The sequence below is a fragment of the Danio rerio genome, chromosome 1, assembly GCF_052040795.2.
Source record: "Danio rerio strain M-AB ecotype USA chromosome 1, GRCz13ab, whole genome shotgun sequence".
NCBI lineage: Eukaryota > Metazoa > Chordata > Actinopteri > Cypriniformes > Danionidae > Danio > Danio rerio.
In genome coordinates this window covers 20,669,325-20,683,735 of record NC_141021.1, presented here as the reverse complement: position 1 = coordinate 20,683,735, position 14,411 = coordinate 20,669,325, and the positions used below count along the sequence as shown (strand labels likewise).

At 32.4% G+C, this 14,411-nt stretch overlaps 2 protein-coding genes across 6 annotated transcripts in view; one reads left to right on the top strand and one right to left on the bottom strand.

Moving 5' to 3' along the window:
* The window catches only part of ptprdb (protein tyrosine phosphatase receptor type Db), a 155,137-nt gene that overhangs the window by 59,167 nt on the left and 81,559 nt on the right, over positions 1–14,411 (top strand). For 3 of the 5 annotated variants that reach the window (XM_087234881.1, XM_087234880.1, XM_087234882.1), the window contains 4 exons: positions 2,925–3,068; positions 8,274–8,419; positions 8,607–8,748; positions 12,376–12,561. In XM_087234881.1, the coding sequence (XP_087091007.1) occupies positions 2,981–3,068; positions 8,274–8,419; positions 8,607–8,748; positions 12,376–12,561 (562 nt within the window). In that variant the 5' untranslated portion in view covers positions 2,925–2,980. 5 annotated transcript variants of the gene reach the window in all.
* LOC147846793 (uncharacterized) overlaps positions 1–14,411 on the bottom strand; it is a 133,892-nt gene that overhangs the window by 92,512 nt on the left and 26,969 nt on the right. The window lies entirely within an intron of this gene.

Sequence of the window (14,411 nt, the reverse complement as noted above, 5' to 3'; positions counted from 1 at the left end):
GCAGAGTAACATCAGCAGTTCATTGTTCATCTTTAACTCATATACTGGCTCTACTCTCCTCCACAACGGTGACACACAGAAGAAATTAGCTTCAGGTTTTACAGTAAAATACTGTTTTTTCCTTGATTTAACAGTAATCTACTGGCAGCTGTGGTTGCCAGCAATATACTGTTTTTTAACAGTCTACTTACGTTGTGTAAATTAACAGTATATTACTGTTAAAATACATTTTTACACTGTGTTTTTACCTCTCACACCTTTAACCCTTTAAACCCCAGAGCATATACTTCAGTTTTTATTGAAGTGTCCACACTACTGAGTGTTCAAGAAACATGTAGCAAAGCTGAAGTAAATTCATTAATTAACTGACTAATTAAATGATAATTGAGGATTAACAATGAACAAATGAAGAAATACTGAAGGGAAAAAACAAGAACAGAACATACAAAACTTTAGTCACAGCTTTATAATGAAATAACCTGAAGAACAACAAATGATTAAATCATTTAAATGATCAGCGGATGATTAAACAACTCTACAAACATCATCACCAGCTACACTTATTACTTAATACATGTATTTTTGTATAACATTTACTAAAGTTCTTCTTGAGAAAAAGTTAAAGTTTTAAGTCACCATCATGGAGAACAGAGTTTGCTTTAGTTGGGCTCTTAGCCCTGTCATTTTTAACATTTATATATCTTGGCTGCTGCAATTGTTAAGAACTTTGCTTAAAAAGCTCCTTTGTTGTGGCAAGCCAGCCAAAAACCTAAATCTGAAAAAATAGGATCTGGTGATGTTCAAGTTGCTATTAAATGGCAGAGTCTGTTCTCATTTAGTATAATAAAATTTACTGCTCCCATTCAATGTTAAATCTATTGTTTTACATTATGTATATATATATGGCAACGATTTCTGGAAGTTTTTAAGAATATCTTGGACAATAACACTGCTCTATGGTGTATATCGCACTCAAAGAGACATCAATAATCAGCGGATGAACCTCAATAATGGTGACGACTAACAAAATTAACAGTTTAACTTACAAACAGGCAACTGAAAGTCTAAACATAAACAAAAGCAGAATCAAACACAAGTAAAGAAAACTCTTAGACCATTATACAACATTTTTTTATACCGCAATGCATGCTGGGATATTTGTACCGTGCCACTCCCAGCATGCATTGCAGCATGAAACATTTGAGATGTTACCATTGTTGAGATACAAGGTCAGATTCATGAGGTCTGAGTGTGTATTTGTCATAACTGAACTGTTTTTGTATGTTATTTCTTAACTGTTAAGTAATTACTGAGGTATCTTTCTGTTTTCACTTCTCATTAATTTAATTAATACCTGTAACTAAACATAAAATCTATTGCATGAGGCCCTTCTTCCAGATTTATACCAAAACATTTATCAGAACTAATTTCAGACAAATAGATTTCTGTATTTATTGACTTTCCAACTTGACTGCTATAATACAAGCATTTTGTTAACTCTTCATTATAGTGATTGGAGAGTCTGAATTAATCAGTTCAAGGGTGAAGAGCCCAACTAAATCAGCCCCTCACTCCATTACGGTGACACAAAAAACACCTTAATTTCTGTTGGATCTCAATGTGAATAGTATGGAAGTCAAATCAGTCAGTAAGTAGTGTGTCTGCTGTTGTTTGTGGAGTTGTTTAATGATCCTCTGCTGAGACTGAAGCTGTTTTATTTTATTTGATTTTATTTAATGTTGTAACTCAAGTCACTGTTTGTGTTTCTTGTTTATTTTCTTCAGTAATTGTAATTATTATCAGCAGGTGTTCATCGGTGTCTGAATTCACTCACTAGTGTTCATTAAAACTGTCAGGTGAACTATATTAGTTAACTAGTGTATGAAATAGTGAACAAGGACACAAAGTGTGATTTCAAACACAGACTTCAAAACATCGAATCTGAACTCTGTTAGCTCACAGTTTTCTGCAGTTGGTTACTTTCTCGAAAACAAAAATGTTACCCAGAAAGCATTGTTTTTAACAGAATATTACTGTTTTAGTAAAAAAACATTATTTTACCGTAGAATCTGACCGTTTTTTAACAGCAATTTTTTACAGTGCAGATTTCTTCACAACTTGAAAAGGCCTCTTTGGATATCTTTCTTTTCTTGTATATAAAGCAAGTAAGCCGCTGCACTGAATGCACATAGCAGCATAGGATGTTGGTTTATAAGTGATGATTTGTTTCTTAAATGTTTGCTGAATCCCGAGCTGACCAGTAGCTTTTGATTTGGCGGGTCTGCTGGAGATATTGTTGCCCTATAAAAACTAAATAAACAATTGTGAAAAGTATGTTAAAAAACACTTACATTTACCTAATAAATGGTATAACAGAAACTTTTTGCAGTTTTAAAACCTTCATGCGTACATCAGATATGCTTATATCCAATCAGTGTATGTAATATTTTTATTTATTTACTTTAAGGAGTTACTTAGGTACAACAAAGCAGGATCAGTATCAATATGCAGCATAAAATATATATAATGCACAGCTCTTGTTAGAAGTTTACAACATTCTTTCTCTGTGGTATTGCTTTTGAAGACTTAGAAAATAGTTTGGTGCTTATTTTTGAAGTTGATATATCATTCACTTTGCAGCGCTGCTAATAGGTTTTGTAAATGATGAAATGGTTTCATCATTTTGGGGGTGAACTATTTCTGTAACGCAAACAAGACGTGTCTCTCTCTCTGTCTGTGAAGGCACTATGTTAAATGATATGTTCAAGAATTGATTGACCACTCAGTAATTTGTTACCTGATCTTCAGAGAAAGTCTTACACGAAGAGCACTAATTGATTAATGCCATTGATTTGTGTCATGTGCTGCCCCACACACACATGTGACTGACAGATATGTTTGCCTTGTTCACATCTGCACTTTAGGTTATGAGTGCACTTACAGCTTGGTGATCCACAAACACAGACAAGCCAATGAGAGGATGGCCAGAGGTCACATGATCTACAGAAGCGCCTACCAGCCGGTACTACTGATTCTACTGAGCGCGCTCCAGCTGGCGCATATGCAATGTGAGTACACAGACATCAAATACACAGAAAAAAGGCGGAATCCTCTGGAACTCTTAATAATTGCTTGCTCTTCAAGTGAAATGTTCTTTCCTCACCATCGCAAAGGATAAATGCGCACTTTAACGCAGCTTACAGAGTAGTATGTAATTAATATAAGCAGGTTTCTGAACATGCAAAGCAATTTCATAATGCTAAACCAGTTGGATGGATTATAAAACTATCCAGCATTTGTTTCTTTCGCTGCACCAAATGTCCAGATGAATGTTTACAAGACAAACCGTGGCCTTCGCTGACTAAAGAAATGACGTCAGCGTTTAATACCCGAATTGCTATCCTTTCATTCGATGACCTTGAGAAACATTTGAGAAGATAATCGTGCATGCATTCTGTTACTCTCTGGTAGAAGAAGAGTAGAAAACTAGTATGTTTCAGTTGAAAAAAATATTTAAAATGCATAACAAATGATTGCATATTCATTATTAAACTGATGTATTGTATTCATGTAAAACAAAAGTAGTCTTAAGAGTACTTAAAAATACTACTTGACATAAGAATTGAGAATTTTAAATGCAGAAATAAAAGATTGTATATTATTTATTACACAGTAAAAATGATATGGCAAAAAGTAGTGACAGCAAATGTTTTTGTCACTTTAACTTGTTTTAATTTGTTATTTGTTTAGTTAGTTTGATAGATGCAAGTTGAGATAGCTAAAAAATTATGGCAGCAAGAATTTTTACAGTGTACAAGTTCACCAATGTTCATTCATTCATTTTCTTTTTGGCTTAGTCCCTTTATCAATCAGAATGAACTACCAACTTATCCAGCACATGTAGGGGATGCCCTTCCAGCTGCAACCTATCAAGGGAAACACCCATACACTCTCATTCAAACTTATACACTATACTGACAATTTTAGCTTACCCAATTCACCTATAATGCATGTCTTTGGACTGTTAGGGGAAACCGGAGCACTTCACTTAAATAAATGCATATCATTCATGATTGAACATTTTTTTGGGCAAAATATTCTGATAATTAGCATTTTTAGAATACTTTACTTTGCTCATTTGTTTTAGCCTTTTCTCCTGATCAAAACCAAACTAATGCAGAATTCCCTGGAGTCTGAATATTAACAGTTAAAATTTTTTAAACAAAAAAAAATGTTCAAAGTTTCTGTCATCGAACAATTAACTTTAAGCATCTATTGGTTTAAAGGGATAGTTCACCCAAGAATGAAAATGCTGTCATCCTTTACTCACCCTTTATTTGTTGATTTTGGAGTTTCTTTCATTTATTAAGCACAAAAGAAGATATTTTGAAAAATGTTGCAAACCTGTGACAACTGACTTCCGTAGTATTTGTTTTTCTTACTATTGAAGTCAATTGTTTTAAACATACAGTAGTTCAAAATATCTTCTTTTGTGTTCATCAGAAGAAAGAAACATTTGAGGGAGAGTAAATAGTGAATAAATGTTCATTTTTGGGTGAACTATCAATGTACGCTCTTCAGAACAAAATTTTGTGAAAACGGGCTACCGGTGGGTACCATTGTGTTTTTCAAGATAATAAATAATTGTTGTCTTTTCACTCTAAAAAATAGTAAAAATATTTAAACTGCCAAAGACAAAATTGTTAAAAAGCTGATTTTTTTCTTGCATTTGAAAAGCTATAGGGTCATTTACATGATGGAATGAATAGGTATACATACAAATCCATATCAGTAATAAAAAAAACTCATAAATTCACAAAATTAGATGAGCACATGCGGCATGATTCTACTCTTTTTTTTTTCTATAAACACAATGTAGGGACTAATAAAGTTTAAGTTTTGAAAAAATTATTTTTCTTTTACATTTATTGCATTGTCTTTTTGTAAGTCATCATATATGTCTTGTATGTCGCCATTTTCCCTTACTTTACAACTTGCACAGATTATTGTTACATAATGGGTCTTTGTTCTTCCATGTCTGTAAAAACTATGATAAAAAATATTACAAAAAACAAACAAACCATATGATTATAAACAAGCACGTAAACTTTTATGGACGTAAGGTCATAGGGGGGTTATAACACTAATCATAACCCTAACCTTAAAACAAAAACAACTGTATTTTTAAGTAAATTTAAAAAAGCAAATTTTTTCTCTCATTTAATTGGTAACATTATGCAAATGATTTCAAATATACATTTATACTTAAGTGTTTCAGTGCCTTTATTTGCTTGGACCCGGTTAATTGCTGCTTGCAGCTATATATTGATAATTATATTTAATTATAAACAGTACTCAACATAATGTATGAGTACACCCCTCACAAATCGCTCATTTAGATTCATATTTTCTATAGGAAGCTTCACAATATATATGTGCATATATATTAGAAAATACAAAATAACTTATAATAACAATCCAAAACTAGTACCCAAATTTTTGTTAGGGAAAAATATTAAATAATTTTTTTTTTAAAGAGCAAAGTTCAAGAGAAAATGTAGAAAAAAATGTATACAATGTTGACGTTTTGTAGTTTGTAATATTTCACATGAATTTAAATGTATTATTTTTCTATTCCTAAAGATGTTCGGTGACTAAAATATTAGTTTAATTAATATATTTATTTAATAAATCTATTTTGTTCAAATACCTATTCACAGAGAAATGGATAAAAGTATTTATTTTCAAAACGGGGTGCACTAGTTTACGTTAAGCACTGTATTATATATTAATTATTATAAATACAGTGATTTAAATTTTTCATAATTATTCTAAAAAATAAATCACATGGTCTTTGTTTTGTAAGAATGGAAGAGTAGCTGCACGTACGGGCTTTCTTGTGTAAGTGTTATCTGCGTCGGTCCAGATTAAAGCTTGTAAAGTGAAGATGAAGAGATTTGCACATCATCTGAGTTGATGACACTAACATTCACCCACGCTCTCACTTCATTGTTCCGCTTGAACCTGAGCTGAACCTGATCTGTTAGTTACACATGCCGTTAGTTTAGAGCTGCTGGTCAGTGGGTTATAGAGCAGATTAATGTGACATCATCCTTAGGCCATGTGGATTAGCAACCAGACTACGTCAATCACACAGCTTATCTGCACTTTCCTCATCTACAAGAGTTAATTCACTTTTAATGCATATAAAGTCACAGTCTGATTGTGAAAAAGGGTGAAATAAGGTTTGCGGCCATTGGAACTTTTAAAGGAACATTCACGCATGAGTTGTCAGGGGTGCGTTTCCCAAACAACAGCATTACTCACGGCTTAACTATCATAATACGATGCATCGTTTGGGAAAAGAATGATGTGGTGAGGAGTGTTTCCCAAAACCGTAGTTTCTCTGTCGCAGATCCATCATTTTAAGCACGTTACTTAAAAACGTAAAATGTACATAATGACGCTCTAAACATGGTGGAGTAACTACTTCTTAGGGGAAAACCCCATCATTTTTTTGTGCAAATTATATTGGTTTACACGCACATGCGTTTTAAAAACAAATACAATATTAGTTTTGTTAAAAACAAGCACTTGCTCTTCATATTAATTGAAATATATGTAAACGATACAAATAGGGCCTACACGTGTAGTTGCAAGTGCACAAGTTTGCAATGCAGTTTGCGAATGTTCGTTGGCACAGCAGATTCGGGAAATAAAAAATAAACGAACGTTGTTTGTAACGACAGAACTTGCGACCATAGTCAGCTAACAATGGTGGACGGAAATAAAATTCAAGGGTCTTGAAGTAAGAGGGTTTTGTTTTTTAATTAATTGTGTCTTTTTATGTCATGTTATTTAAACGATATCAACTTAAATGACTGAGTTTGCTTATTTAAAATTTTATTTTTGTGTATTTTTTTAAACACTACAAATTTTTGAATATGTGGTAGAACATGAAAAATAAAATCATGAGTTGACTGAATTTATGTATTATTTGTTAACTTATTAACATAGATCCAATAATGTGCAATTGTAATATTTGGTAGAACATGAAATAATTATCAGCCTCAATAAAATAAAATAAAATTAAATTAAATTAAATTAAATTAAATTAAATTAAATTAAATTAAATTAAATTAAATTAAATTAAATTAAAACTTTTAAATAAATAAAATTAAATAAAATACTGGTTTAGGAACTTTAATGCTAATACATATATTTTATTTAGTGGAAATATTTAGGGTATAACCTTACTAAATTATTATGTGTTTTGCATATACTTGAATGTATATAAATATTAGGGCTGGGCAAAAATTTATCTCCATTAATCGCATCCCAAATAAAAGAATATATTGACATAATATAAATATAGGTGTAAATGTACTTTGTATATTTGTTATGTATATATAAATATAAATACACATACATGCATATATTTATAAATGTAAAAAAAAAATTTGCATTTAGATATAAAATAAATATGTACAGTATATAGTACAAATTATATATACATTAACATAATTTTGTAAAATTATTTCGTATAATTTTTTTTCTACACTGTAAAAGCCAAAAAGTTAAGGTAACTCCAACCGTTTAATGACACTGATTGCAACAAACGATTTAAGTTCAAAAACTAATCCAAATGAGTACTGTTAACTTAATCCATTTGAGTAAACGAAGCAATTTGGGCACAGTAAAACCCAATAAATGAAGAGAACTCACACCAACTGAGTACTGTAAAACCCAATAAATTAAGGCAACTCAAACCGTTTGAGGAAAATGATTGCTACAAACTATTTGAATTTTAAAAAAAACTATGAATACTGTGAACTTACTCCGTTTAAGTTGAAGTTATGAGGTATTTAATTACCTCATTACATTCAACACTGAGATCAAAACTCTTTTCAAGTGAGTAGAATTAACTTTTAGTCAATTTTAAGTTAACTACACTCATTTCATTTAATAAAGTTGACTGTTGGGTTTGTCAAACTTCAATTTCATCAAATCAATTAATCACGATTGATCTTTGCCCAGCTTTAATAAATATATTATGCATGAATATAATGTCATTAAACTCAAACCCTTCAAGTAACCTTCAATTTAAACATTGATAGATTCCATCTATATATTTTATTCAGGAGGTTTGAAATATTAAAGTAGAATTTTGCTACTCTGTCCACTAATCTGGGCCATAATTCTCATTCTGACCCGGTCCAAGTTAATTATGTGCCACCTTATACAAACCACTGATGTGTTTATTTTGTCTGCAGCTGCTCCTCGCTTCACTCGAACTCCCACTGATCAGATAGGAGTTCAGGGCGGCGTCGCCTCCTTCGTCTGTCAGGCCACTGGAGACCCACAACCCAAAATCACATGGAGCAGAAAAGGCAAAAAAGTCACCAACCAGAGATTTGAGGTACGAACACAAACACACGAAAGCCTTACAGACAGCTTGCTTACACGTTCACATAGTTGTAACACTGCTAAAGTGAGATTCCCCTAGTACACGTCTTGTAACTTCACACATTTCTGTCCTATAAAGACAACAGCTATTCAGGGAGTCGCTGACACATTTTTTTTCCTCTGTGTGTGTTTGTTTGTAGGTGATAGAGTTTGAGGATGGCTCAGGGTCTGCGTTGCGAGTGCAGCCGCTTCGAACCCCCCGTGATGAGGCTATTTATGAATGTGTTGCTTCTAATGAAATTGGGGAGATCACCGCCTCTACGCGTCTTAGCGTTCTCCGCGGTACCATCACTTCTCAATGCAAACTGCTTTAAAACATGGCTGGTGTTCAGCTTGCTCTAGTGTTTTCAGTGAAAATTGCCTGATTCTTGATGTTAGTGAAAATGACTGTTATTTTTTACTAACATTGAAGACCTGTTAAAAAGCAAACTAGCAGGCACACAACATCATAAGACATTAATATTAGGTTAGATCTAGGTCATAACGTCAGGTCACCAAAATTCAATGTCTAGCCAGCATCTAAGGATGTCGAATGATGATGTCGAATTATGTTGATATAATAATGATGTCGAATTACGTTGATATTTGGTTGATTTTAGGTTGTGTTGGAAAGTAACCAAAATCCAACGTCTAATAGATACTATAGTGATAACGTTAAAGTATAACATTATTAGACGTTGATATTTGGTTCATTTTAGGTTGATTTTAGGTTGGACATTGACGTTGGCCTGACGTTGGGTTCTAACTTCAACCCAATTTTCATTTCCAAATAAATTCCAACGTCCCTACGACGTTGAGGTACGTTAGGATACAACATCAATTTGACGTCATGTGGTTGTCCTGTGCCTGCAGGGTATTTGAATATAACTGTTTTCATGTTGTTGAGAAATGATTAATTTAAGGGTCAGCATACATAGATACAGTTGAAGTCAGAATTATTTGCCCTCCTGTATTTTTTCCCCCAATATCTGTTTAACAAAAAGAAGATTTATTTCAACACATTTCTAAACATAATAGTTTTAAGAAGTCATTTCCATAACTGATTTATTTTAACCTTGCTGCCATGATGACAGTAAATAATATATTACTAGATATTTTTAAGATACTAGTATTCATCAAAGTGCAATTTAAAGACTTAACTAGTTTAATTTGGCATGTTTAGGTAATTAACTGTATAATGATGGTCTGTTCTGTAGACTATCGGAAAAAAATAGCTTATGGAGGCTAATAATATTGACCTTAAATTTGTTTAAAAAAAAAAATTAAAACGGCTTTTATTCTAGCTGAAATAAAACAAATAAGACTTTCTCCAGAAGAAAAAAAATATTTTAGGAAAAAATTCCTTGCTCTGTTAAACATCATTTGGGAAATATTTGAAAAAGAAATCACAGGAGGGCTAATGCTTTTGACTTCAACTGTAGGTGCAAAATTAAACACCTAGCTTTTTGTATAAGCTTGAACCTTGCTTGTAAAAAGTTTTTAATAGAAAGAATCCCAAAATAGTGATGTCCTACCCTTCTTTTTAAATTATAATAATTGCTTGCTGTATAATATCATTTAAAAGGACCCATTACAAAAAAAGCATGTACTGGATAATATGTATTGTTTCATTTAAAACTAAAGTGTTTTAGGGTTATTATTGATAAAGACTGAAATCATAAAATTAACATGCTTTTTTATCGTTTTAAAAATAAGAATTCATTTTAATTTCAATTTAAAGCCGGTTTACACTAATACATTTTTGTTTTAAAGCGCATAAGTTTTGCTACGGTTACGCCATCCGTCCACACTATGCCGGAGATTTTTAAGCACCGAAATCAGAGCATTTTAAAATGCTGCTGACCTGTGTGGATGGGGTAAAACGGAGACATCTGAAAATGGAGGCGTGGCTGCATCTTATTGGGGGTTTTTCCTTAATATTAAGTAGCCTACACACTGTTCAGTCTTGCATCCTCTCCTTGTAAATTCAGATTTCGCAAATTTGATATGAAAAACAAATCCTGAGGACACGCTGAGTATATCTTCAAAGGGAACAGTGTACTTTATAACCTCATTCACGTCACCCTGGCTACGTTGTTTCAATTCTTAGCAGTAAAATGAAAGCATGATATGAGGAACTGCTATTTTCATTTTGATATTAGCAACTTAACTCAAAGCACAAATGTTGAGGTGTCGTGTAGCTACATATTTATATGATCGTCATATTCATTGTATGCATATTTATAGCAAAACAGAGTCTATAACTTTACTACCTCTTTTCATTTTATTGAAAATATGAAACATACCTTCTCTTTTATTGATTATAATCAATAATGGCCATTTTAAAAGTGGTCACACTTTACAATAAGGTTCATTAGTTAATGTTAAGCAATGCATTTACTAACATGAACAAACAATGAACAGTACATTTACTACTGTATTTATTCATGTTATTAAACGTTAGTTAATGAAAACACAGTTGTTCATTGTTAGTTCATGTTAACTCATGGTGCATTAACTAATGTTAACAAGAATGGACTTGAATGTTAATAATGCATTAGTAAATGTTCAATTATGATTAATAAATGCTAAACAAGTGTTGTTCATGATTACTTCATGTTAGTAAATGCATTAACTAATGAACCTTAATTTAAAGTGTTACCATAAAAGTATATTGTACAATAAGTTTATACAATATAGGAAAAAAAGGCAAGCATTCAGTCAACATGCAGAAGCAGTGTCCGCTGTTACATTCATTAATATATTATCCTAACTTATCTTTGCGCTCAGCCAAAACACGTTACCTGAGAAGAAGTAATAGATTCAAAAGACCAGTCAGGGAATATGTTGTTAGATATAGATAACAAGATTAATTAAATATCAGGTTTAACAAATATAGTGAGATTAGATCCAGTGGTAAATCCTTGATGAACAGTCTGATGTGCACAGCTCTCATGCGTAGATGTGCTCAAAGCACGCTGCAGTGCAGGCCAGTGTGTGTGTGTGTGTGTGTGTGTGTGTGTGTGTGTGGTCACGTGATGTGCGTTTTCAGAGGTGTAATGTAGACGCAGAGTTGTTCAGAAATGCTGGGTAAAACGCTAGTGTGGACTTGGATTGTTTTCATTCTAAAACGCTGCTTTAAAACTAAAACGTATTAGTGTAAATGGGGCCTAAAATTACTAATTAAATATAGCCTAATTTTTTAAACGACAAACAATAATACAAATGACAAATGCTGCAACCAACATTACTTAAACTTTTGTTCAAATTTGAATTAAATATAAAAATTAAATAATAGCTAAATAATAAAAAAAGCCTAATTAAAAAGTTAATTTCTTACTTTTTTACTTCATAAAAACATTCAATGATATAAATAATATGAAAGGTGGTTTAAAATTTGTTAATTAATTATTAAAAATAATAGACAAAAAATATAAAAGAAATTTGAGTACAATGAAAAGATTTAAGTAAAATAGGCATCAGCACTCTGAAGAAGGCGTTGAGCCGAAACATTTGTTTCTGTATTTCCGATCAATAAAAATAAATAAAAAATGAAGTAAAAAATATATAATGCAATTTCTCAATGAGTGCAGATCATAACTTTTTGAGCTATTCTGTTTATAAGATTAATGCACCAAAAACAAACAGCACAAGATGCAATGTATACTTCACTATTAAATTAAGTAAAATCTAAAATAATAATAAAAAAGACAGTCCTAAAATGTTTTGTACTGTGAAACACAATTTATTTTGTAGTTGCAGTCTATACAGATAATAGTAAAGGCTGTAAAACAACAACAAAAAAATAATAAAATGGAATAAAAACTGTGCTATTTTGCATAACTTATGGACAAAGAATATCACCCTCGTAAAGATTCAAGCTGTTCACTGAAGGTGTGACTGTATTGTTTGTTTGTTTGTTTATTTCAGAGGACCAGCTCCCTGCGGGCTTTCCATCTATAGACATGGGCCCTCAGCTGAAGGTGGTGGAGCGGTCTCGCACCGCTACCATGCTGTGTGCAGCCAGCGGGACGCCTGACCCCGAAATCACCTGGTTTAAAGATTTCCTGCCCATTGACACACACACTCACGGCCGCATCAAACAGCTGCGCTCAGGTGTGTGTGCTGAAGGAGTCACGCTCTCTCGGCTCTTATTCTCCTCATTTGTTTAAAGGTGCACTTAAGAAATGTCTAGCACACATTTAATGGACATAATTTACATATATTTCTAAAAGGATGTGTCTTACTTATATGAGATTAAAAGTCATTTTTCTGTAGCTTTATCAGGATGGTCCCTCATTATGGTCACATGATCTGAGTTTTGCAGACTCTACTAATAACCATGAAATGTGTAATTCAGCCACATGAACCATTAGGGATGGACCAATATTAAAATTCTGGCTATTGTGATCATTATGCTGATTCAATTTTTTCATATTGTGCCAAAAATATGTATTATTTTCATTTTAGTCTAGGAAAAACACATTATGTTCATTATGAAAAAATCATTAGATGGTTAATGAAGTATATGAAGTATTGAAGTAAATATTGATTATAAAGTATAACAACAGCAAAAAAAAAGAAATATTAGAGAAATATTAAATAAATATTTACTGTATATAGGGTGTTCTTTTAAATGTTTTTATTCATTAATCAAATCACATATGAAATTAAGCAGTTTTTTTCTAAGAAATAGAAAACAATCCAGCAGGCACAGGACGTCAACTTGATGTCAGATTGACGTACTACCCCAACGTCGTGGGATGTTGCATTGGAAATGAAAATCGGGTTATCAATGTGTCAACAATGTCCAACATCAGACAACCAAATATCAGCGTCTAATGATATTACAGCTTGTTGTTGTGTGGACATTACCAATATGACGTCTATCAGACGTTGGATTTTGGTTGCCATACCTGACAAATAAATGTCAGTATTTGACGTCAATATGACGTTGGTTTAAGATGTTGGCTCGACGTTGGTTCCAACACAACCTTAAATAGACTAAATATCAGTGTCATTTAACGTCATTATTGGACGCCAAAATAAAATTGCCCTTAGACACTGGCGACGTAAATTTAACTTTATATTAACATCTTATAATGTTGTGTGTCTGCTGGGAATGATTAGTAATAAAATACATAATATTCATTCATTCATTTTCTTGTCAGCATAGTCTCTTTATTAATTCGGGGTCGCCACAGAGGAATGAACCGCCAACTTATCCAGCACATTTTTAACGCAGCGGAACATACACACACACACACACACACTCACACAATTTAGCCTTCCTAATTCACCTGTACCGCATGCCTTTGGATCGTGGGGGAAACCGGAGCAAATCCACACGAAGGGAGGGAGAACATGCAAACTTCACACAGAAATGCCAACTGAGCCGAGGTTCAAACCAGCGACCCAGCCACCTTCTTGCTGTGATGCGACAGCACTACCTACTGCGCCACTGAGTCGCCCAGTACATAATAATGTCAGTTTTTATTTATATTTTTAGTGCATTTTTACCTAGATAATTATTATACCTTTACTGTATACATATACAGTACATATAAACTTCCTTAAAATGTGTGTTTTACCACATTTTTTTATTGCATGAATGTACTTTAATGGTAAGCAACATTTAAATTCTTCAATATAATATATATTCTGTAATCTTCACCAATCATATTTCTAAAAGTACTTCAAATCAAAAACAGAAAATACAATATAAATTTAAAGACATATAAAAAACTGAAAAGAAAGCAACACTGCCAGACCAATGCAACAATCCTTTTTTATTTAATTCAGTTCAATTCATTTTTATTTCTGTAGCGCTTTTACAATGTAGATTGTGTCAAAGCAGCTTAACATATAAGTTCTAGTTCTAGTTTTTTTTTTTTCATCAATAATATCACATATGAAACCTAAGCAGTTTTTCTATTAGAAAGAAAACAATTATTTAACTTGGACTA